This window comes from Hippopotamus amphibius, chromosome 10 (assembly GCF_030028045.1).
Source record: "Hippopotamus amphibius kiboko isolate mHipAmp2 chromosome 10, mHipAmp2.hap2, whole genome shotgun sequence".
Taxonomy (NCBI): domain Eukaryota; kingdom Metazoa; phylum Chordata; class Mammalia; order Artiodactyla; family Hippopotamidae; genus Hippopotamus; species Hippopotamus amphibius.
The window spans coordinates 72,356,802-72,383,396 of NC_080195.1; the positions used below are offsets into that span (position 1 = coordinate 72,356,802).

At 34.0% G+C, this 26,595-nt stretch overlaps 1 protein-coding gene across 11 annotated transcripts in view; it reads right to left on the reverse strand.

Moving 5' to 3' along the window:
* The window catches only part of EPHA6 (EPH receptor A6), an 868,712-nt gene that overhangs the window by 674 nt on the left and 841,443 nt on the right, over positions 1–26,595 (reverse strand). For 7 of the 11 annotated variants that reach the window (XM_057696163.1, XM_057696167.1, XM_057696158.1 and 4 more), the window contains 3 exons: positions 24,501–24,572; positions 15,596–15,745; positions 13,473–14,612 (listed from right to left, as the gene is read on the reverse strand). In XM_057696163.1, the coding sequence (XP_057552146.1) occupies positions 14,498–14,612; positions 15,596–15,745; positions 24,501–24,572 (337 nt within the window). In that variant the 3' untranslated portion in view covers positions 13,473–14,497. Of the gene's footprint in view, positions 1–2,479; positions 5,449–6,806; positions 6,875–13,472; positions 14,613–15,595; positions 15,746–24,500; positions 24,573–26,595 lie in introns of those variants that run through there. The other 4 variants (XM_057696160.1, XM_057696159.1, XR_009047652.1 and 1 more) reach the window with 3 other exon arrangements.

The following is a 26,595-nucleotide window of genomic DNA, read 5'->3' on the forward strand; positions in this document are numbered from 1 at the left end:
CAGTTGGTAGTGTATGTATGTGTATGCTACTCTCTCACTTCGTCCCAGCTTCCCTTTCAATCCCCGCTCCCCCCAACCCTGTGTCCTCCAATCCATTCTCTGCATCTGCATCCTTATTCTTGTCCTGTCACTGGGTTCATCAGTACCATTTTTTCTTTTTTCTTTTTTTTTAGATTCCGTATATATGAATTAGCATACAATATTTAGCATATAATATTTGTTTTTCTCTTTCTTGCTTACTTCACTCTGTATGACAGCCTCTAGGGCTATCCACCTCATTACATATAGCTCCATTTCATTCCTTTTTATAGCTGAGTAATATTCTATTGTGTGATTCATCTCCTTTGCTAGCCATTGTGTATGAGATTATTTCTCTCCTCCAACTACCTAGTGTTATGTTTACTCCTCTACCTGTTCTTTGGCCTATCAATTATATTGGCCTATTAAGTGGATTAGAAGGGTGAAAAAAAGAGACTAGAAGGAATAATGGGAGAAAAGTTGTATTTGCATGATCATGGGGTGCTTTTTATTTTCCAGATTTTCAAATAAAGCTCTGTTATTTTTACAGTGAAAAAAAAAATGTGGTTCTTGGCTAGTGACTCTGTTGAAAGACAAAAACAAAATACAAAACCCATAAAACCTATAGTTGCACATCCGAAAAAGGAACTTACTTAACCAATGTCCTTGAAAAAATGAAGTATGGAAATATATTCTGCCTTATTGTGTGGCCTTTGGCCAATTAATCCTGCTCTATTTTTCAGCTTCCTCACCTTCAGAAAGGCACTATATTATCTCATCTGATGGTTTTGAGGAATAAATAGATAACAGAGATATGTATGTGTGGCACATAGTAGGTGTTCAATAAACAATTTCCTGTCTCCCTTTGTCTTGCAATTTTTATTATATGGATAGCATTTTTATATGTGGTCCTTTAACTTCTGATTCTGAATGAATTTACGGTGAGGTGTTGATTACTTTTCTGTGTGTCTGGGTTGTGTGACTCACTTTGATAAAAGTTGGAAACTAAGTGCTTACAACTGGGTTTTGACTTTTTTTTTTCCTTAGAACTAACCAAAAATCTTAAGTTTTTCGAATCTTATATTTCAGGAATCTTATGTTTCAGATTTGTTATGTTTCCTGAATCTTATGTTTCACAAAACTTCAGTGGACAGACAATTTTTCCTGTTTGGAGTTGATATTTTCTGCCCCTAGGTTTTCTGTTTTTGCTTAGTACAAAACATTTGGTGGAAACTGGAAATAAAATGGAGAGGTTGGATATCAAACTTTTTTTGTCAATTTAAACAGACAACATAATTCTTTTTAAAAAATTAACTAAGTGAATAGTTATCTTAAGGTACATAATTCTCTTACAAAAATTTAGCTAATAGATAAGTGTAGTTGATGTGTTGGCTTCTTATTATTAGAGATGAAATAGTGGTCATGAAACCCACAATCTATTCAATACTCTAGAAAATGCCAATTTTGAAACTAACAACCTTAAAGAAAAAGTAAATATTTCACACAGTTGAATCTGCTGTTTGGATGCTTTGCCAACGAAACAGCTCTCAACAATACTCAAGGCTCAGCATAAAAATCGGTTTCACTTGATTTAAGAAGTTAGTTTGGCTCTCCTCATTTTATTATGAGAATAAGAGGCTTTAAAAATGGTATTTAATTTTATGAGGGCTACTTAAGATACCTGTATAAGGAAAGAAAGTTTCAAGTACTTTATTACAAGTTTAAATTTCATACTGGCTTTGGGAACTGCAGTAAAAGAATTATAAAAAAAAGACGAGTGAGATATGATGAATACAGTACTATTCTGATTAACTCAGGATACTTTTAATGTATTTTCTTACCAGCAACTTTTAAAAAATATAGAAAATCCATGATTGGTAATTTACTGGAAGTTTTTGGAATGAATATTGATGGTCTAAAGCTGTTTGAACAATTGTACATTATGTGTATCTTTTGGTCATCTGCAGTGTGCATACAGTATTACCTATGCAATGAACAATTTAAATTACTTGAATCTCACAAATAGTTTGCTGATATAAAATCACTACAAAAATATGTACTGTTTATGGTGATTTATGTGAATTTATGTCTTGACCTTAATGATATTATTTTGAAAAATTACAGCTATGATTTTGTCTCCAAAATCACTAACATATCGAAAGAGCATCTAGATTTAATAGACTAAAAGATAAGTTATATTAAACATGATCAATACAGTAATACAAAAAAGTCACATATTCAACCACCAGAACTGTAACTTTTATTTGCTAATAGATATTTTAATAAACAGGCTTACTGCATCTGTAAGACCCTGATAATACCTCTTAGGAAATCATAGAAAAATAAAATACAATAATTAGTAACTTGTACTTTGTACAAAAATCGTATTATGTTGCTCAGCAGGTAGTTTTGCTAAACACCATATTTCTTTCAACAAATAGATGACATATGTAATGCAGTTCACCACAAACAATCCCTCATTGAGAGCTGAGCATTCTATAACACTATAACTTGTAAGCATGCCAGCACATGAAAATTTACATGGAACATCATAATATTACAGTATATTTTTATAAGATGAAAAGAATACCACCTTCAAGTAAGTCTGGACTACGTCACTGTCATAATGAAGTAGATAATAGGTAGGATTGCAGTTCTATTGTTAACATTCTCTTACTGTGTTTATCTTTCTACCATATTGTGATACAACCAGAAAAGAGAACATAGGCTGTGTAAAGAACCTGAGTGGAAGGCATATATTGAAGCTCTAAACAGTGATGTAATACCAAAGAGAAAAAATAATACAGTGCTGCACTTCCTTATTCTCACAAACAGATCTTTCCCCCCTTTTGCAAGAGTAGACGGGTACAGTGCTAAATCCATAATTAATGATAAATAACTTTATGACAGGTTACAAAGAAATACATTTTAAAAATCATACTCATAGGAAGGAAAAATGTTTTCAGTTGCGGTTTTTCATTAGTTAAATATTACTCTATGAGGGATTAAAAGTCTCAACCTAGATAGGTGTTATCTAGGCATTTAATATAAATGTAGTATTTAGTATTTAATTAATAAACTTTTTAGGATTTGTGCTACAAAGATCTTTTATTTTGAATACACTGCAACTGTCAAATCTACCATTTAATATTTGACATGGCCATTTAAATATTAAGTGTTTAATCAAATACATATTTATATGTACACATATATTTTTATATTTTTGGCTATGCTAAAACAGAAAAAAATGGAGAGCAATCGTATTCCATTATTCACAATCTAATTTTACATCAAATCCAAAGAATAAATATGCACATATAAATTCCAACACACTGAATTACATATAGCCTATCCAGAAATAAAGCTCCAAGCACAATGAAAAAAAATCACATCCTTCCTATAAGATAGAGAGGGCTAAATGACAGATTTTCTATATGAAAACAAAACAAAATAAAAGTACTGTTTTACCAAACGATTAGAGCCTTATTGCCTTTTTTTTCTTTTTCTTTTTCTTTTTTTTGGATTTGGGGGACTCAAACCCTGTCAAGATAGTGTTTTGAGAATATTGACAGCTTGAGCATACAATACACATCTTTTAGGATTAAACTAATTTTCATAGGCTTTGAATTAGAATAGCTACAAGCTATTTCTGTGTTTTACACTGTAATAGACAAAAAAACATAAGTTTCTATGGCATTGAGAAGTCCTCACTTAATTTCTACATTTATGGAAAAAGGACTCTGTTATCAGCATCTTTGGAGAGCTCAGAATTCAGTTTCAGGTCTTCCAAATCAGATGTCTCAAAAATATTTAGTAAAAATGGCTTTAACATGTTTTATACAAAGGTCTTTTTTCCTGTGGTGTATTACATACAAATACCCATTGACTATGTTTATATATGCATGTATATATGTATATACATGTGTGTGTGTGTGTTCCCCCTTTCCAAATGCTGGCACATCTCTCCGTCAGACTGTACTTGCTTCCCACTCCCCATATTGACTCTTATCTCTTCTTGGTAAAATAAAGCTACTCACATAGTAACATCCTTACGTTTCTACCGCAAATCTACCAATCTATCTGCATATTACACACTCTGCCTTCCCTCCCTTTGTAGTTCTGTGTCTCCTCCTATCAAAAACTAACCTTCCTACCTATGCTATGAATCCTAACCCTTCTACTTCTCAAAGCCTTTTCTAATTAAATTCTCTCTTGCATAATCAGTTTTCCCCTTTCTACGAGATCAATCTCATCATAGATAAATATGCTCTAGCATCCTTTCTCTAAGTACACTCATACACACACATGCACACACACACACACACACCCCTCCTTTGACCCCACATCTACTTGCAGCTACTCAGCTACTGCCCTGTTTCTCTTACTTTCTTATGGCAAAACTTCTTGAAAGAGATGTTTATAGATACTAACTCCACCTTCTTTTCTAAAGTACCTTCTTAATCCACTTCAATCATTACTTTGACTTCATTACTTCATAGACACTGCCCTGGTCAAAATCATCAGTTAACTTCCATGTTGCCATGCCCAATGGCCATTTCTTTATTCTAAACTTGGCTTCTTAAAGCATTTAATCCAGATGGCCAACTGGTTTTTTTGACAATTGGATTCATTGACATGCTCTGAATCTCAATCAAAGCCTACTTCTCTATCTTACAGCCTTTTCCTAGGTGATTTAAAAACATTAAATACCATGTATATATTGATGACTCCTAAATCTTGATATCTAGCCCTGACTGCTCCTTGGAACTCTTATACACAACTGTCTCCTCGATATCTGCATTTGACTAACAGGCATCTCAGGCATTACATGGCTAAAACCTGCTTCTGCTGCACCATCATTGACTACGTTTCTTATTTTCCAAATGTAGAATTTATCTTCGATTTTTCTCTCTTCATCCCTCAGGCCCAATCCATTAGCAAGCCCTGTCTTCAAACATACCCAACATCCATCCACTTCTCTCCATCTTCAATACTTCTACTCTAACAAAAGCCACCTTTTCCCCCTTATTTGCTTAAACTATTGCAGTAGCGTCATAAATATTCTTTGACCCCTGTCTCATTTTTGCCTCTCTTTGGCTCATCAAGCACACTGTTCTCTCTACCCTCAAACACTCCAAACTCTCATTCATTAAACTATTCCTTCTGCCTGGAATTCCCCCAGATTTTCTCATGACTGGTTCCTTCATGCTTTTTGTATATTAGTTTAAATATCACATCCTCAGAAAAGATTTCCCTTACCACTTAATATAAAGAAACCACAGTCATGGTATATAACAATATTTAATTTGCAGCATAGCACTTATCAGTACTTCTTCACTGTGTGTCTTTACCACTAGAAGGTCAATTCCATGAGACAGGGGCTTTTGCTTGTCTTGGTCACTTTGTGTCCTCCATGTTGAGAATAGGACACTGGTACAAGATAGTGTTTAATAAACATTAGTAAATGAGTGAATGGACTTATGGGTAAATATGTATTTAAAGTAAATCGGTATATATGCATATGCACTATTTTTAAAACTGGGAATTAAACAGTTTTGGACTAGCAAACAGACATGATTTCCTTTAATTTTGTCTGTTCCCCATAGTGTAATTAGCTTTAACTGGACAAATGATGCCTTTTTTTTTTTTTGCTATTCTCTGTATTAAACTATAAATACCAAAGTATTTCATTTAATGGTAGAGTGATCAAAGTTGTAAGGTTGGAAAGGGAATGTTTTGCTTCCTGAAAGAAATTTTTGGAGACTCCGAAGAAAATAAGCAATTGATGCAAAAATGGAATGCCTTTCACTTTTGTTTGAAGTATCCCATTTGATGAAATTTAAAAAATTGAATAAACAGTAAACAGTGCAAAAGTAACTATATAAATATATGTTCACTACAGTATTTTGAATATACAAAGTCTAATGGAGGATTTTCTTTTTGTATTTCCATTCATGAGAAAGTAAAAGAGTTTGCTTTATCCAGCAGACTTTATGGAATATATGACCAATACCAGATAAAAGGAGTAACTTCAAGAATACTAATTTCTAGCCACTATGTTATGGTTTTTGGCTGCAACTTCTCTGAGAATTGGAAAATTACAAGCAATATTAGACTGAATGGAAATATAAAATATAAAGCAGTTTTTTTTTAATACTTAAAACAACTGAAAAGAGAAGGCAATCTCCTTGAAAGAATCTAAGCAGAGATCATAAGATATATGTACAACTAATATGTAGGTACCATATTTTTTAAACATTTAAGACTGTAAAATTTATGTATCTATATAAAAGCACAAACTGATTCTAAAAGACTACCCTTTCAACTTATTTTTACCTGCATCTTATATACACTGTTTTTACATTTAATAAAGCAGAAGAAAAAACTCAATTATTAATAGGAGTGGTATGTATAAAGTGCTTTGACAGTCTGATATTTAATTTTTTGGGGGCAAATTCTTTAATTATATATGCCTCAGAAATCAAAAGAACTATTGGTATGTAAATGTTAATAATTGTGATCATTCAGTCTATTAATAAGCTTTTAAAAAATAAATTTAAATTTTTAGTATTGTAGTAAGATTTCTTTCTAATTATATATAGCAATACATATCTTAACAAATATTAGTGGACTTATTTATATTAGAGATTCTCATCCTCAAAATGCATTTTAGTTTCAAAATTATCAGTAAGAGTAACATGACAATTTTCAGTCACTGTTTTCTATTAATTTTTTGTTTTTTTAATGAGGTAATTAATAGTTTGAACACAAACTCCTCTTTGTATTACCTGTTTGTCTTTTCCTCAGTTTTAATGGAACTTGGTCCGTTTTCATGTTCTGCATTCATGCTCTGCCTCTGATTTTTTAAAAAATAAGGTTATTATAGAACATATAACTAACATTTTAGGAAACATAGACTGTTAATTAACAATTATTCCATCAAAGGTCAAAATTAAGCTGTCAAAGTTCATACTGCATACAAAATTAAATCTAAGTATAGTTTGTGAAAAATGTGCAAAGTTCTTCAAATTTCCAATGATACAATCTAAAGACTAAGTATGATTAACAAAATGATTAATAATGTATCATAAATAAAACACATAGCAATCTTTAAAATCCAGAGTTACTCATATTCATGTTTGTTAGGAACGTGCCCCACCAAAAAAAAAAAAAAAGTCCCCATTTCACATTTTGATTTTTTTCTCTTGGAGGCTTAAAACACCTAAAATTATATCGAAACTCCATATCTGTAAGAATAAAATGAGATTTTTGCATTATATAAATACACTGATACAATTTTCTTTAAATACATATATATGGCATCGGGAGAACAACAACACATTAAAGCAAATTAAAAACTTCAATGACAAACATTTATGCATGTTAAACCTTATTTTCCAAGCAGTGCAGAAATTTTGAAAACCCTCAATCAGTTTGTTTTTATATTGTCCATGAAATTCAGTATTGTTTTAAGGATACTTTTGAAGATACTGCAATAATAACTCTAGATAAAATACCAATGGATTTTCAAACAAATTGGTTTTAACAATGCTCACATCAATCACATTAACAAAAAAATAGCTTGTTCAGTTACAAGTCTGTTAGCAAATGAGTGGTCATTGATTTTGTCATAGACTTTCTAAAGACCACATTTTAAGCAGATTTATTTAAGCAGTAATATGTGGCAATAAATAAAACATGTACAGTTAAATAAAAACTTCATTACAACTTTAAAAATGATATGACTGGGTAAATAATTCTAAAGAGAACAACAATTGTATGAAAAATGAACTAATATAATTAGTTATATTCTGGCTTCTTTCTAAGTAAATGAAGATGTGTTTAAATGAAAATTTAAGAAAAACAATTTCTATCTAAGTGCATAGATTTCATTCCACAAATTAAATGTGGAAGAGAGACTTTTAATTTGTTATAAGAGCAGTAGAAGAGGACATTTTAAATTAGGTGAAAATCTTGAAAGTGTATTGTTCATTCATCTTTATGATTTAGCACTAGTCACTCCATCTATCATGATTTAATGATATTTGGTTAAAAGATATCTGGTCTTTCTAGAACAAAGGCAAATTAAGATTGTTCTAAGGATGATGATCTATAAACATAGAAAAACTTGTATAGAAATGTTCACATCAATATTGCGTGTCATTAAAGCTCATATTTAACTCATGAAAACAAGGGCATCTATTTTCAAAGTTAATAATGCCTAAATATAAAATTTGATTTAGATATATGAAAAATGAAGGTTCTCATGTCCCTGGAGTTTTCTTTATAATAATGTATTATTTTGGAATAAAGACAGTTCTCCCTTCAATGAGGGCTAATGAGATGGAGACCGATGCTAACTAAATAAGAATCCTGAAGTAGGGTTTCCTCCTTTTATTATTTTGTTGAACACTTTAAAGCAGCATTACCCAACCTTTTCGGCACCAGTGACTGGTTTCACAGAAAACAATTTTTCTACAGACCCAGGGTGGGGGGATAATTTCGGAATGGTTTAAGCTCATTACATTTATTGTGCATTTTATTTCTATTATTATTACATTGTAATATATAATGAAATAATTACACAACTCACCATAATGCTGACAGGAGGCGGAGCTCAGGCGGTAATGCAAGTGATGGGGAACAGCTGTAAACACAGATGAAGATTCACTTGCTTGCCCACTGCTCACCTCCTGCTGTGCTGCCAGGTTCCTAACAGGCCAAGGACTGGTACCAGAGGCCACAGACCGGGGAACTGGGGACCCCTGCTTTAAAGTCATATCTCAATTGTTCTGATTTACAATGTAATTTGATAACTTATCTTAACTAAAAGTAAGTTTATCATGAAAAATTAAAGATTAGCCAGAGGTTACAAATAATGGAGAAACATGGATGAGAACAGAGGATATTTCACTAACTCTGATACTTTTCTAATTTACAACTCCCAGGAAATCATGTTGTTAATCTGTACTTTATTTTCTAATCAAAAGTAGATACATCTTTATATTACATTTCATCCTTATCTGTCAGATAATTTTCATTTAATGCCTTTGTTATTCTTAAGGATGAATTAGCTCTAAAAGGTAGTGGAATTTTTTGAGATTTTCCCCTTTAAATGAAATAAATCAAAAGTTCTCTTAACATAGAGATTTGATAGTCTGATAAACCAGTGTGGAAATTCAAGTAAGAAACTGCCCTGGTTTGTTTAGAAAGAAACTTTGCTTTCAACGGATAAGTGCAAAAGTATAATAAAATGGAGATGCTTGGTACCATTAGGAGAAAGAACACTTTGTATTTGCCAGATTCTTTTCTAAAAGATGAAGTTTATTTTTTCAGTAGTGCTTTGTTATCAGTAGTAATTGAAAAGTTGACTTTTAATTTTTTGCTTCACTTTTAAATACGGTAATTTTGAATCAATACTGATAAGCTAAAATAGACTTTTAAATCTATTCTAATATCCTAAAAAAGCCAAGGCCAGCCAGGTTTTAGTTACCTCTTTTGAATTAACAGCAAAGAACCTAAGTCTTCCAATTAAGATGTAAATATTCTTTTTTAAACATTTTATATAAGTCCATCATTAATTTGAAACTGAATCTAATTATTAGTCAGAAAAAAGAGGTTTAGTTAAAAGCTACATTTTGATGATCTGTATCTTCTGGATCTTTTGGCCTTTTCCCCTAGAAGACATGTATATCATGTCACATCCTCTTATAGAAAGCACATTTTATCCTAAGAAATTTTAGAAATACTTGTCTTTTGAAGGGAATAGTAAGAGAAAGATGGGATATTTACTCTTCTGAAATATAAGATTTTTCTTTTCTTTTATTTCATCTAGTAATATGTTAGCTCTGGTCATGAGTAGTCATTTCTTTCCTTTGTTAAATATATCATATTTGAAAGAATTTCATGCAACCATTGCAGTTGTATGCTCATTATTGCATTTACTAAGGTCAGTAAATTGGCTTGGGCAAGAGATTACCCCAAAATTGTTTTTGAAAAATAGCTGATGTTTTCTAACTGGAGGTACCTTTGAGGTAGTGAGTCTGCACATGAATTGAAAAGTCTGCCGCTGGACAATAGACATATGTGACTCCTGAGGAGGATCAACTGCTAAGAAGAGAGATTGTCTTAGAGAATCCAGGAAGTGTGCTCTCTTCTGCCAGAGGAAGTGTGGAATGTTCTATGAAAAAATGTGAGGTCCAAAATAGTTCTCTCCATAGGACAACGGACAAGGTTTTATTTCACACTGGACAAAGTTTTATTTATTTAATGTATTTTTGTTCTATGGAAAGAATTAACCCTAAGTGATATAGCAATCACAGCAAACATAGCAAATAGGCTCTACCCTCTAAGTTTTAAGCTTAAGAGTTACTTGAAGGTAAGAACAGTACAGTCAAACACATCTTTTGCCATAAAATTTTATGCAAGTAGGAGATACCTTATAAATATCTGTCAACATGAACTAAAGTTTATACTACCTTTATTGAATATTATTATAAAAATTGAAAATGTTTTGAAAATACTGATCATAAAAATCAAAAGTTGGATGACTTCAGTGCCCAGTGTTCTAATGGAAGAATGCCATCGATTTGATCAAGTGTGCTCCTCCATCTTTTGGAGTCTTCATATGAAAAGCATTAAAATATTTTTGGATTGAATGTGAATATGAGTCTTTTATACTTAATGGAATTTGAGCTTGGAAAAGTTAAGTTGATGATACTAAAAGAAGTGATTACATCTTCTTTTAATTCTTTGTTACATAAAGACATGTGTACCAACTGTGAGTTTATAATAACAGTTTTTGATTCATAAAATATTAATCTTTTAAATTAATAATACATTTCCTTAGCTAAAGCAGTAGAAAAGGATCATCTTTATCCATTTTGAAATTACTTTCCAAAACACTGAATTTCCAGTTAATGAAAAGCCAGAATTCATACCCTCTGTATGTGTAAATGCTCCCATTTATGTGATAAGACCCAAAATACTAAAGCATGACTTGCAACATTCCTGTTTTTCCTCCACCCTCAGTCTCTTTAAGGAGATCTATAAGATATTTTTAGACTTGCTGTGTTACTTTTCTTTTGTTGATAGGGATATGGGGTGGAGTGGCAGAAGCTGAGAAGGGAAAAAAGATAGGATGGAGGAGTAAAGGATAGAGGGGGCTGGGGAAATGTTTAATAAAGGAACAGAAAAAAGAGATCTAGTATTAGTGAACATTTTGAGATGAGATTTAATTGACTGCTTTACAGAGTAGAAATTTGGTAGGGAAAGTATAAAAATGGCTTTTTAAGAAAATTGTGGTTGGGAGATAGGTAATGTCATTCATCCTTCACCAGATCTTCAGAAGACCTTCTGTAAAGACTGCTTTTCATGGATTGAATCTGGATTTGTATTCCATTCATGGGCTGAGATGGGCCTTAAAGCTATAGCTGGAAAAATTTTTTATTCAGGTGTTAGCTGGATTGGTTTTAAAGAGTAATACAGAGTGAAACAAGATAAATCTTTTTTGATTATGAATGCATAAATTATTTATCAACAGTTATAACAGTGCAAAAGTGCTGTAATTCTTGACTGTTGTTAAGCCAAGAGCTTTGCAACTTCTGATGGCTTTTTTAGTGTAATGATTTACATACCTAAGCTCTCTTCTTGATTGTGCATTGCTTTTACATTTTTTCCCAATTATGTCTTATACTATGAGATAATGAGTTGACTATAGACTGGAAACTGACCATGTAGGAAAAAAAAAAAGTTTCCTTCAACTGTCTGATTTTCAAAATCTAAAAAGCCCCTCAGTAGTATAGACTAGGAAATTTAAAATAAAGCAAGTATATGACTATATATGTATATTTTAGTTATTAAAGATTATTTTTGAAGGCTTGTGATTTATGGAAGTTACTCATTTCTTTCTAGCATTACGTTCTATGCTTATGAATATTAAATAGTTTTAATTACTGGATATGTACACTAGTAACTCAAAATATTTCATGTAAAATTTTCAAATCTGTGATTGGTAGGCAGTAAATAAATAGATATACTTATTTTTTAATGTTTCTGTTTAATCTTGCGCACCTTACTCTGACCACAATGAGGTTCAAATTTACACTAAAGATTATCATGCTTACAGTTCCAAAAAATATAAATGTAATATAAATGTAAATTTTAAAGAGGATTTGGGATAAGAGACAAAGTGAAAAGGCAGTTTTATAATACTACAGAAGAAAAAAAGTATAAATTAACCAGATATAGAATAGGATCACTGGATTTTTAAAGAAAAAAATTCTTAACAGAGAACTGTAATCTTGTAAGCACTGAATGCCAATCCCATAGAAGTTTAGATACTTTATATAGAACTTATTTCATCAAAGTATGTAGATGTTGCTGACAGAGTCCTATGGAAGACCATAACTATTCTATTCCTTATTTTTCTAAATATGTTTTTTGTATTATAAAAATAAATATATATGATTAATAAATTTAATCTGATTTACATCTGTTCCTATTTAATATATATTTGAAGGTAGGTAAATATGGAAATTTTATATATCCTCTAAATGTATCCAGATTTGTGTAAATGTATCAAGCAAACTGCAGACAGTCTGTGAGTGATGCATGACCATGCAGGTGATGGCTGGAAAATGCTGCTAGCTATTTCTGACACACTTAAGTAAGACTTGATGGATTTCCCAGTTTTTCTTTTTTAGTGTACTTTAAGGAATACTTTAAAGACTCTTCCTTCTAGCTCTCTATTTTTTTTTTTTTTGAAATGAGAAAAATTTAGCTGTGGTAGGCAAAAATCAGAAGATAAATCAGTAAAAGAAAATATGTGGAAGGGTCTAGTCTAATGGGACAATCAACAAATCTTAAAATACGAAAAAAGAAAAATCAAGACTCCTTTTATAGCAAGAAAACTATCACCAAAAAATGTGATTTAGGTAGGAATTTGAGAGTGTGGGTAGGGCACCTTTGTCTCCGAGATCAAATAAACCTAATTTTTATATTAAATCAGCATCTTCAGACAACCTGCTCTTTTTTTTCTCTTAACACATTCTCTCTGCTCTTCTACCTAGCACAGCAGTTATTTTTTTAGTTTCACAGGGAACAGCTGATCCTGTGATTGAATTTATTCATAAGACAGTACTATTTTGATAAGCTGACACAGCTTAATTCAACAAAAAGTATATTTGCCTGCATTTTCAGCCTCCAGAAGATTATGGCAACAACACACCTTAGCTGTGTTTACATTTTCATGTTACTGTGCCAAGGACTCAGGTTATGCACAATTCATATATGCTCATGTGCTAGATCTGTTTATACCCTCTTTGGTGTATGCGATGGCATACTTGTCTCTTAGAAGGTTTGGAAAACAGCTCAGCATGTTCATGTAACTTATTTTTACAAACAAAACATAAAAATTCTTAAACTTGCAAAATGTACCAATATTAGATAGCTCAATGTGTTTATTTTCTTGGGTCAACATATAACTATCATAAAATTCTGTTTAAATTAAAATCTTTTTACATTTAATCTAAGGCTATAATCTTAGATCTTTTATTCAAAGCAATTCTGCTGAGAATAACTAATTTTCTCAGTGCTTTGATAATTACTCTTGTAAACTTGTGAAGATGAACCAATGGAACAGTCATGGATTTATTCCATGCATCACTCTATTTAGAGCCTTTAGAGCAATGGACTCACTCTTGGTCTTTCCAAGGGTGATCTTCATAAGGTAGTAGAGAAATATACTATAATTAGTAGAAAATTAGAGGGGAAAGCCTCTAAACTACCACCTGCTATGAAATACGTAAGACACTATAAAGTTAATTTAAAAAAAAGACAAACCAAGACTTAGAAGTTTTAAAAGCACAGTATGTTTCTCCATCACCCTCCCTGATAACTCCCTTCTCACCATAGTCACACTTGACAAGAATTCACTACATGAAAGCATTGGTCTTTTCTGCAAATAATTCTAACAGCATTAGTCATCGACAGGTGAATTATTGTAGAATAAAGTAACGATATGACCCACAGAGCTGAATATAATTATCTAAAAAATAAATATTCATATCAGTTTGGAAGCTACTTGATCACAAAACATGAAAGAAAGGTCAATTATTTCTTTTTCACCTATCATCAAACTCTGAATACATCATTAACCCCAAATTCTTTTGGGTTAAGTCCTTGAACACTTCCGAGATACAGTTGGACAAAGTTACACATCCATGCTGAGTTATTTACCATTGTGTAGTGATAATCTGCAGTGGGCCAGGGTTTTATTTGCAGATTATTCAGGGAGGAGCTATGAAGAGTGATTTTTAAATCCAGGCTGGAAGCATAAACGAAAGGTGTGTGCCTGTAGTCTGAACAGGAAACTGCAGTCTGTGAAGTGATGTTTGGAGAATTAGAAGAGAGGGTAGTAGAGAGGATATCTTTCATTTTAGAAATGCTGAGGCACAAAACACAGGTGCTTGTAGTACTTTCATACATGAAATCCCTTCTCCTGTATGTGCATCATGTGTAAACGTAAAGTCTGTATACTGCTGACTATTCGTCTCTGGTGTCCAATGAGTATGACTCCAATTCTTCTAATATCACTGTGTGAGATTGAGAGAGAGAGAGAGAGAGGGAGAGAGAATATGAACATTTAGATCTGGTAAGTATGACAGAGAGCAAATGAACATTTAGATATGGTAAATATGCCCCACGTCAGATTTGCCAAAAATTGTATATCTGGTAAAATGAGAGTTTAAGCAGAGATATAAATGAGTTCGTTACTTTTTTCTTTACCCTGGTGCCAGAGAATGCATCAAGACAACCTCAAATTTAAGGGTACAAAGAATTCAGGTACCAATGTAATGTTCTGACATTTCATAAGCCCAAGGGTTTTATGTAATTATATAAATTTTCAACAGTATTGGCAAAATAGTCAGCATGTAGGATAGAAAGTATAATGCAGACTGCATTTGAATTGTCATGGTCTTCCAATAATCTGAAAAAAATGCTATTGTATTATGTTGAACAGTTTGAAATTGCCATTACTGTTTTAAAACAATGGCAATTTCACATGGCTCCACCTACTAGTTTTAGTATCTATTTTTTAAGTACATGTTGAGCATTTGTGATGCACCCAGGAAAGGATAGTCTTTGAGAAAGTGGAAAAATGCCAGACCATTATAATATAGAGAAAAGCTTCTGAGATAACATAATATTGTATTATTACAATTATTACATTTGATGAAAGTAATAATAATTGATTTAGTATACGAGTCATAAATAATTTGCTAAAGTAAAACTATGCTGATGTAAAGTCTATGATGTGAACAAGAGTAATATGCATTTCAGAAAGCATTTTAAAAGTTGTTACTTGAATTAAATATATTCTTTCAAAGGAAAATAGTTAAAAGGGTAATATCCAACTTTCACTAGAATGATCAAAAGAAATGGTGAGGAAAGATGTGGAAACGCCATACTAGTGTTAGGGAAGGTAATTTAAGCATGTTGTTCTTGATATAGTGTTTGAATTTATAATCTCCTGAGCAGAGCATCTAAATATAATAATAAACCTACTACCACTTACTCGATGCTCATTCTTGAAATCAGTTCAAAAGTTGTAAACCCTGCTGCCATGAAGTTATTCTTATATTGCCCCATTTTTATAGAATCCAGCCAGTCACCAACTGTCACAAACAAAGGATATTCAGGAACTTCACCAGGGGAGTCTGGCATTCTACAAGGAAAAAATGAAGAAACAAGCATGGAGACCACTTAAAAGCCAGATAAAGCAAAAAAAAAAAAAAAAAAAAATCCAACTTTATTTTTAAATTTTACAATATTCTTACATTGAATGTTTTCATCCTCCATAGAAAACTAGAGATTTAAAAATTTTCCATCATATTCAAATCAGCCACTTTTATCTGGTCAGTTTCACTTGTCTGTTTCTTTTGTCTTTTCCTGCTTTTTTGCCACTGCTAGGTCTTATACTTGATGTATCTTAAGAAAACCCACATCTTGGTAACTTCTCTTTACTTTTTTCTCTTGCATGAAATCGTGCTTACAAACTTGTGGAATAGCCCAAAAGAAAGTAACTAGCCACAGGCTATTCACTCCTACAGTTTCTGACCTGCCACTGAATCCACGCCCTTTTGCCTTTTTCACATTTGCTGTGATAGCCCCTACTGTTTTTTATAGTGAATTCATTGATCAAGGCTCCATTTATTTGTTCTCAAACATTCAACAAGAATTTTTTATTTATTAACAAGTAATTTCTGCTGTCCTAGAGGTCAATTGCGTGAAAAAGATTTACATACATCCAAGCATAGGGTAATACAGCTCAAAGCACAGATATTAATAAAGCACTAAACTAAAGCAAAATCAATTCAGGTTTGGGTTAGCAAGAAAAAGGAATTTGTCATTGATGGGTCTTAATGTAAGTGATACAGAAATCTGTATTTCTGTTCCTAAGACCTGATGCAAAAGGGCATTCCAGTTGGGGATATTTTTGTGGTTTTAATATAAAAATAATATAAAGGTATTGAATAATATAAAGGTAGAGAACATGTGTGTATATATAGACATAGATGTCTATGTCTATATATATACACAAAAAATAGCTTTATATAAACTAAAATCAGATAGAATAAAAGTGGAAATAACCTTAGAAATTATAGTAAAAATAACTCAGAATTGTATATTTAAGATATTCTAGCAATGAACTATATTATTTGCCTTACATAAATACCTGAAAATTAATGTTAAAAATATTTTGTATGGTGTTAAAATAATTGGTAGTAAGAGTGCTTTGACAGTAATGTGTGTTTTATTATCCCTCTAGGGTAATAAATATATCATTATAAAAATATTAGGTCTAGAGATTATATTCAATGGTAAAGTAGTAACTTCTTTTTAATGTTTGGTGTTTGAGTCAATTAGTATTTTCTAAGTAATGAAAAATTTCCCATTAGAAGTAAATCACTGAATTGTTTTTATGTTGAATATTGAAGGTTAATCCAACTTTTATTTACTTTGCTTTTAATTTTTTTATAAAGTTAAAGGATGACAGAATCCACAGAGACGAACTAGAGCCATAGTTTTTAATATTCATATTTGGAATATTTCATCATAATAGCTTTACCATTCATATTTGAAGTATTTCAGCTTAAAATACAAACTAATAACATATGAGCACATATGATTACACCATATGAAATAAGAATTCCTCTACTGTGAAGCAGAATGGCATATGCAAGCTGTATAAGCCTGGTATTGCTCTGTTAAAAATGCCTGGCAGTGGGAGTTAGGTTCTAAGGTCAGTACATAAGGTGAAAATTGAAAATCTCGAACAATAAAAATTACCCTTAAAAACCCTTTAAATTACCTTTAAGTCATCAGGACCTGGGTCTTTAGGAGCACAAAAGCCAGAGATGTAATACATGGGCATACTAATTGTACACTCTGTGACTCCTGAAGACCCTGAAAGATGCCCCTTGGAATTGTTTAGGACAAAGTCCCTACTAAAGACCTAAAATTCATTTCTTTGGTTCTTCTTTAATTCTACATTGACTTCTATTTTTCTAAACTGGATTCTCGTTGAAGGTGGGCATGGGGGTGAAGAAGGATGACAGGGAAATCCAGGGATTATTGCTCTTTCTATATAACTGAAATTTGCATAAACTAAATGCATGTATCTTGTGATTATACTGTAGTCCATATGGAGTCTGGTTACTTTTCACAGTGACTTGTGTCCTTTTTACCATTACTCAATGCTATTACCATATTCCTACTTCATAGGCTGTTAAGCCACATTTTATTTTCCTTTACTAAAAATTGCAATGCTATTTGATTATGGTATGTTTCATTCTAATTAATATGAGAATGATTCATCATTTGACCCTAAACAAAGTTCAGCTGTGTTCAAAGGTTGAAGAGCTATCATGGCATCTACCAATAAACACTTTAATTGTTGCTATATTTCTTAGCTTCCTAGAGGTGTTTATATTAATAAGAATTATTAAATAAATAAAAGTTCATATATAGATAAAAGCAATAAAGGTCTCCATGGCAAACAGAGTTAAACAGGGTTTTTAATTGTGGTGTTTCTTAGTGTCTTCACTATCCTAATATGCAGTATGAATACATAAGAAGATTCAAAATAGTTTCTGCACTATTTTTCTAAATTATCTGACCAGTTTCCTATGGAAGATACTTGAAGAAATAGTGGTGCAGTAGGTTCAATGATCAAGTTTAAATATCAAAATGACCAGCTATCCTTATTACTTATTAACATAAACAAAACCATATACATTAGAGAGCTGAATGTCCTCTTTCAAAACACTGTGGCTCTCATGTCTTTTAATGACTTGTTTGAGAAATCTGTTGAAACTGAACAAAACAAAAAGCATGTGTTTAGGTGACTTTCCCTTCATACTCCTACGCCATTCTTGATGCACAGACATAGTCAGATGACTTCCACTTCCCTCTCCTGAGATAACTCTGGAGTAACTCATGAGTTTCCACAATTCATGTAATTGGTGAGTGGAAATGTAATTTGCTAATTTTATGTCCTTAGTATAGAAAGGTCATGGAAGGACATTCTGTATACTAAATGACTTAAATGACCTATTTCTCTGTTGAAAAGCATCCACTATTTGCTCCTAGAATGTTTCAATACCGTAATTCCCTTTCTCTCCACACATCTTTAGTAACCTAGTTACTCTTTGGCCTTTATAAGACTGCATTGGCAGTTGATTTAGTAAGGTCAGGGTCCCCTCATTGTTCATAGGCACTGTGCAATAACTTTTCTTTCACCTTATCTTATAACGAAGTTGAAAAATGCTGCAATTTTCTGGCTTTGAGGGCTGGGTACCATCACCCTCACATGAATTCTCCAGAATATTACCTAATAAACAATAAATGCCCTTTCTTATCAACCATGTACAATGATAAATTCAGTCTGCTGTTTGCTGAGCATGTAGAAATTTCTCCTATTTGGTGATTAGTGGGAGCTGCCCACATGAGAGATCCCTTTACAGAAAAATCTGCAGCTCACATAAAAAAAAAGTACATATTGTAGAACAGAAGGTCAAAGGTCTGCTACTTCCCTCAGAAAAATAAGGAGGGGGTAGACTTAGGAAATTCTACCAGGTATAAATTATGGTCAATTTAGATTAGAGAAAGGGCTGTGGTATAGCTAGGATAGGTAATGGTATAATTTAAGGTGCAATAGACACATACTCTCAATATATATAAATATGTGAAAATGAATAGCACTGATAGAGCTGAGAAGTTTTTTCTAATGAGCCCTTTGAGTTCCTAATAGTATTAGTATTTTAGTTTAGAAAGTTCTCAGGTTATCAGTAGGTATCAAAACTGCCATCAAAAAGCAGGAAGGTTTTTATCCACAAAAATTTTCCATATTTTATATTCATCATGTAAATAGAAAAGTAATAGATCTATTAAAGATGATTAAAGAAAAGTTATACTTTGAGAAACACTATTCCAAGGTAGGATCTTGTTTTAATATGAAACTATCACATGCTTAAAGGCTTTCCTCCCCTTACCACTCTAACATAACTTCTTCTTAGCTCTTACATTTATATATGGTTAGCAGAACTGTACAGATAGGGTCTATTCTATTCTGTATTGCCTTTATTTCACATACTGATGAATATTTTCCATGTGTCAGTGGTCTTCATAACTAATATTCAAGTGAGTGTATAATATTCTGTATGTTGATGCTTAATAATTTGTTAATTCCCTGAGTCAGCCTCTTAAATTGCTAGCAACCTTATTAAATTTATTATAGATGACTATATAATCGTAGAACATGTATCTTTATGCTTCAGTTGAATTACTTCCTTGGGAAAAATCCATAAAAAAGAAGTTTTTTTGAAGAGTAAGTTAAAGCTCCCTAATGTCAGAAATCATATCTCATATATCTTTCTATTTTCTGTAGACCTTAGCACAGTGCTGAAAGTATTAAAGGAATTCATTAAATAAGTGATGATTTAGATTTGAATATACTCTACAGAAAAGTTTGGTCCATGACACAGTGGCTGATTCATGATGAATAATCTATTTTCATTTAATTCATTAAAAGGAAGAGTAAGAGCCTATTGCTATTAATGAATATGCTGTTTATTTAACTTATTCCTCTAATTGCCAAAATGTTTTCTTATCTCTGTCTTTATAGGTTTCACAGTGGAGGAAGAGGCAGTTACAGGTGAGTGAGGCAGTATAGGGTTCATGGACCTAGAACCACAGCAGCAACATTTACTTTATTCAATATCGCTGTTTTTTCATGAGCTTCTCATCTCATGACTAAGGGACTATACTTCACACTATTTAATTAATCCATAAAATAATCTACTACACACACTACCACCCTAACCTTCGAAGGAAGAATTTATCTAATCAGATAAAAAAGGAAACATTGACCTCCCTATAATTAGGCCTAATCCTCAACTTGAACACAAGTTAAATCAATGAAAGAATATTGATGTTCTTTACAAATTTTAGAGTGTAATTTTGCACACGATGTTATACAATCCTAAGTGTACAGACCATGCCATAAATCTGTGACTACTGCCTGCTTGTGGGCAACATCTCTTTGTTCCAAACAATCTGACCCTCCAGGGTGCTAAATTGGGAGCATGCTTTATTTTTGTCAGCCTTTTATTTTCAGTAAGTTGTTAGGTATTTTTAATGACATGGTTATTAAATTTTCATAAAAAGGCTGATAACTGGTAAAAAGTATGAAAGATGAAAGTCAAAGCAAATTTTAAAATTATAGGTGGGTTTAAATATTAGGAAGGATAGATACAGAGTAGAAATAATATTGTTTAAATATTTTCCACATTCTGAGTAGAGTTCTTAGCACATGGTCACCTACAATCAGAGTAACAGATCACTGAACCTCAAGGAAAGCCTTTTATTTGTAGGTAAATAATACAGGGACAGAAATAGATTTCATATCACATGCCAACTACAATCATTGCCAGTGATTTGCAAAATTTGGTCTTAAAAAGGATACAGAGGCAGCGTCTGGGCTCAGTGAGGAAGTGTTGTGATGATTAGTAATGTCTCCCATAACAAGGAAAAGAAGTAAAGCAGATATTTGCCAACACTGGAAAAACTGAATCTACAAAAACGCCTGAGGATGTAATTCTGGAACTATGTTGCTGCCACATTTTCCTCATTTCTTTATTTTGCTGTAGTTACTGCTTTCTTTTTTCAAGTAATGTTCTGCAAGTGGCTGAGCACTGTAGGAGGAAGTAGGAGGCATACACAGACTATGTGTTTGCTTTTATTCCCATGAATGAGGCATACTCATTTTCTACATCCTTGTATTTGCTTAGCAGAACATAAAATAACAGGCTGTGCCCTGCTACACATTCTTTTTGGAATTTTAATATATTCCATCTATGAACTCTGATAAGTCCAGAGAAAATCTATCTGGAGATGTAACAATGTAGCTTCTTTTCCTGTAAGCATATTTCTGAAACAGTGCTGTATTGGGGAAAATCTTGCAATTTTGGATAATTGTATACTGTGTAGTGGAAAGAACAAGGACTTTGCAGTTGGTGGACCTCGTACAAATTCCTGAGCTGGTAATTACTTGCTGTGTACCCTTGGGAAATTTAGCCTCTGAGTCTCTGTTCCCTTATAGGAGGAATGCAGATAACAGTGAGGATTAAATGACACAACAGATAAAAGTGCCTTGTACAATGCCTGGCACACAGTAGGCTCTCAACAAATAGCAGTGATAGTTATTGTTGATAATGATTATTAGCATTTGTATTAGTATTAGTGTTGGTATTAACATTAGTATTATTATCATTTTGTGGCAACAGTTCCTGTGAACTGAATTGAGATTTTCTAACGGGTAGAAGTTTCACACTTCCTGATTAATATTTAATATTCTGTCTTCCTTCCACAAAACTTTGCTTACCACTCAGTTACAACATTGGTTTTGGCCAGCCAGTTATTCCTCTGTCATGAAAAACAACATTAAAAGTTGCAGTTACAAAAATTAAACCCAACAAGTTGTCCAGGGCTTGGTTTACAGAGAGAAACAATTCAGTAAGTGCTGATTATGGCCAACCTAGGCAGCACTTAGCAAGATGTTTTCAAAATGGATGGAAACATTTATATCACAGTGTTGAAAGCTATTGCCCTCAGAAGATAGCATTACAGGTGCTTTATTAATTGGATGGAGGGAGGTAGTACCATTTAGCCTTGTAATGTTTACGGGCAGTTCTCTAAAGCAGATGACACTGGTTTGAGCTATTCCCTACCTTTATGACTCACATTTACTGGAAGCCAAGTGCTTGAAATTTCAACAGTTGATTTATAGATTTATACATACGAAGGAACGTGGTGGTTCCAGTTCCTAAGAGCTAAAATATAAGATTCTTAACTATGGCCCAGCAGGTAGTGAGAATATTCCTATGTGCCTTGGCCTGGGTGGAATATGATTTCTGTCATGGACTGGTCCATTTGGTCAATTGTTGCCCATTTCTGAGTGCTACCTTTTAGCTGTTGTTGTCAAGGAGCAATTTGTAAAATTTCTTATCAGTGACATACTGGGGATCTGGAGCAGGGACTGGAGGAGTTATTTTCCTACTACACTGCAGCATCGTCCAAAAGGCACTGGCCAGCTGACTTCAACCCAGTGCACTCAGTAGGCTGTGGTGTATGGAGGAAACAGGGGCTGGGGGTTCAGAAGTTGGAGGGTGAGTGTGTAGGACAATGTGGGTGGGGTGGGGAAGGTAGGGCTGGGTGAAGAGACAGTCATATAGTCATCCATCCACTTTGTGCTATTAAACGCCTGGGCCCCAGATGTGACTCTGGATTCCACGGCAGTATGCTTGCCTTGGCGTTGGGCGTAGCTCTGAAATTGATCCTGATAGTCAGGGGAAAGGGAGAAAAGGTGTTTCAAAGGGCATGGCCAGGCACTGCTCCATGTAGCCTTGGCCTCAAGCTGGGCCTTCTTCCCAGGGGCTGTGCATCATGTGACAGCTACAGATATTTCTTTGAAAGGAGGTTATAAAGGATCATTGTACTGCGAATGCATATGAAGGTAGTTTGAAACTCATTCATGAAAGGATGACTGCCTAAGGTACTTTCACAAATTATTTTTTACAATCAATTGAATTTAAGGTTGTACTTATAATATCACTGCAATCACTTATATATCCACATACTTTCTTGAGTAGGAAAGAAAGCAAGAAGGCTGGGAACTTCACAGAGCCCTGAATACTCCCGTGGGAGTGTGTCAGGCACAAGAATGTCAGCATTATTTGGAGAGGCTGTTCCAAATAATAAAAGCCTTCTCTGACCAACATTTTTTTTTTCTAATTGGGTATTCTGTCTTTTGAAAGAAAAATTACAGATATAAGGTTTATAAAATTTCCAATATGCTAGTATAACATTATTAAGCTGTGGGTTTCTCAGCCTTCCTCCTCCCATTTTGTCACCTTAATTTCTTCCCCTCTTACGACTCTGTCAAGAGAACAGATAAAAGCTTCTCAGGTGAATTCTTGAGGAAAAAAGCAATTAGAGTGGAATGAAAACTATGGGGACCTAGTGGGTGAGAGAGTTATGTCAGTAGAGCAGTGTGAGAGAACCTTGGGAGTTTGGGGATAGCAGAGAAAAGGAGCATCCAGGAGAGCTTCATAAGAGCTGCTGTGGATGACACGCCTAGACTCCTTTACCTGCTTGAGAGAGACATGGGAGGGAAGACGGCAGCTCTACGCTCCATCACGTAGATTAGTCCAACATCACTCCTTAGTCCAACATCACTCTGGGACAGGCGACTGGGCTTTGGAATTTGGGGGATGGAGGGGCAGCGTCACGGTTTTGTAAGCATAAAACAACCCAGGCACTCTGTAGTTAACAATGTCGGCCTTCCATGTAGCGCATCTCCTTTCCCTGAACAGTCTCAGTGCTCTGGGATCAGGGGAGGTGGGTGGCACTGCGGGTGAGGGGTAGGCAAGGGGAACCCACTCAGGCTGCTTTGAAAACAGGAATGCTGATGAAGGTGTAGGCATGACACCCGCAGAACTCTGGTTCCTTTTGTTTCCCAAACAGGAGTGTATTAAGGGCAATGTCAGTAGCACACGTGTCTTTGTCAGAAACAAGGATAGCAAATCAGTCACAGAAACTTCCATTTGGTCCTCCAGAGGTTAGACTTTAGAACTAAATCAAAATGACAGCTTTCTCTAACGCCCAGCTCCTGGCCGGCTGTGGAGCCTGCCTTTCTCTGGCCTGCCCCCTGGGTTACCGCACACCCTGTTAAACCCTAACTTCTGGCCCTCGGTCACCAGCCCACACATTGAATTCACCTTTGGATCATTTGGACTTTTTGGTATTTTCTCATCCTAGATTCTTTATCATTATTTTCCAAATATGATGAACATGCATTATCTTGAAAAAGCAGGGCAGAAATTGTTTTATCTGCTTTTCTTCAAAAAGAAGACTCTTACCTGCCTGCTTCTACAGCCATAGAACAGTCAGAGAGCTCCGTTGACGGGCACTGGCTGTGGATTCCATTAACCCTATATCACAAGAGGCCCAGATTTAATGATTTCAGACTCACTCCATGATCCCTTTCTAGCAGCTTTTTCTCCTCAATATTAAAGCACGCTCGTCTCTTCAATAAAACATATAGAAACAAAACCCAAGAAACATTTTGTCTTTCTCTTCAGAGACAGATTTCTTAAGAAAACAATACCAGGCTTGGTACTTTGTATTGCTTTTCTCTCTGACCTCACATTCACTCCTCCCCCATTGAATTCGTTTTACACGACCGTAGTGAAAATGCTCTCGCAGAGGCCACCGTGAACACCTAAACACATAATTGCTAAGTCCAATGGACACATTTCATTTTTATCTTACTGGAGCTTTGTGAAGCCTTGGACATTAAACTCCTTGGAACTGTCTCCTTTTTTGGCTTCTAGGATACTGTGCCTTCCCTGCTTTCGTCATTACCTGTCTGGCTTTTCTTTCTCAGTCTCCTTTGGGTATACTTCTTTAATTCATTTCTTAAATCTTGCTGTTCCAACGGGTTGCATTCTTTTCCTGTTTCTTTGCACTCTTTATATTCTCCATGGGTTATATGACTGTGCTCAAAGCTTCAGGTACAATCAATATGTTGATAATCTTCAAATCTACATCTCTAGCCCAGATCTTTTTAACTGAGTTCAACCCATGTAAATGTAAGTGCCTATAGGATATCTTAACTTAGGTGCCCCACAGGAATCTGCAACTCAATATGCACAAAATGGTCTCATTTCTATTCCCAAAACTTGTCCTTCTTCCTCTCTCTCAGTGGTAATACCATCAATCAGCTTGTCTAAGAAAGAAACCTGACAAATATCTTGCTTCTTTTCTCTCCTCCCTCCACGTTCAGTCAACGAGTGAGACATATTCATTTTCCTTGCCTAATAATAAATCCATTTTCTTACCCCTGACTCCAAACTTATTCTCATTTCATAAGTTAGGCCCAGGCCTTTCCTACCTTGGATTGCTGCAAACATATAACTATCCCCGTTTCCAGTCTTGTTCCTTGTTTTACAGTTTCAGCTTAAATCAGCCCTAGAGTGATCTTTTAGAAATGCAAATGTGATCATGCCATTCTCTTGCTTAAAATCTGTCAATGGCTGCCCATGGCTTTTATGATAAAATCCAAAGTGCTCCCCCACCCCTACCCCTGCCATTACAGCTTCCTGTGCTGGACTGCTTTAGGGAAGACGGGCTAGAGTAATAGTTTAATCTCTAGCTATTTCATGCTTGGCTTCACGTCACTGAGGCTGCCAATGAGTGATTTAGAGGTGAACTCTTCTGTGCTCTGCTGTGAACCTGTTTCAAGTAGTCCTTGAAGAGCCTTTGGCCTTATTGTCACTAAAACCTGCACTGACTTGAACTTGTGACCTAAAGTTGAACATCTGTATATCCTATTGGCCATCCCCTGAGTCAGGAAAGTAAACTTTGAAGATGCTTTGGTTATTTTTAAGTCCAATTTGGCTTAAAGAAATATCTTTTCAACTTAATAATATTTTAAATGTAATATGTTCAGACATAGATGGTGTTGTTTTTTCTTCTTCTACTCTCCCTCTTAATAATTGCTTTACAGAGAGAAGTGAGAGATCTCTCAACTCTACTGACTTTTATAAAATGGTGGATGAGTGCCTTCATTTTCTTGTCTTGTCATCTGTCTTTTCCTGGTTTTAGCAATGGTAAGTAACAACAGCTTGGTGTGATCATATCAGCAGGAAACATCCTTGCTCCTGGCTGATTCACAAATTGTCCCTGTCTTGCTTGCCATTTCAAATAGAGGGACAGAACATAGAATGGACAAGAAAATTAAAGGGGCTGCACGCACACACACACACAGACTCTACTTATAAAGGTAAGAAAAAAGTCAGTAAATCAAGAAAGGAATTATAAATACCATAGACTCACACAGGAAAAAATATTTAAAAAGTGATTCAAAAAGATTAGATATGGGCAAAAGGAAAGGGGAACCTGTTTTCTTGTGGGAAAAAATCATTTTTTAAAATGTTAATAAATTGCTTTTTC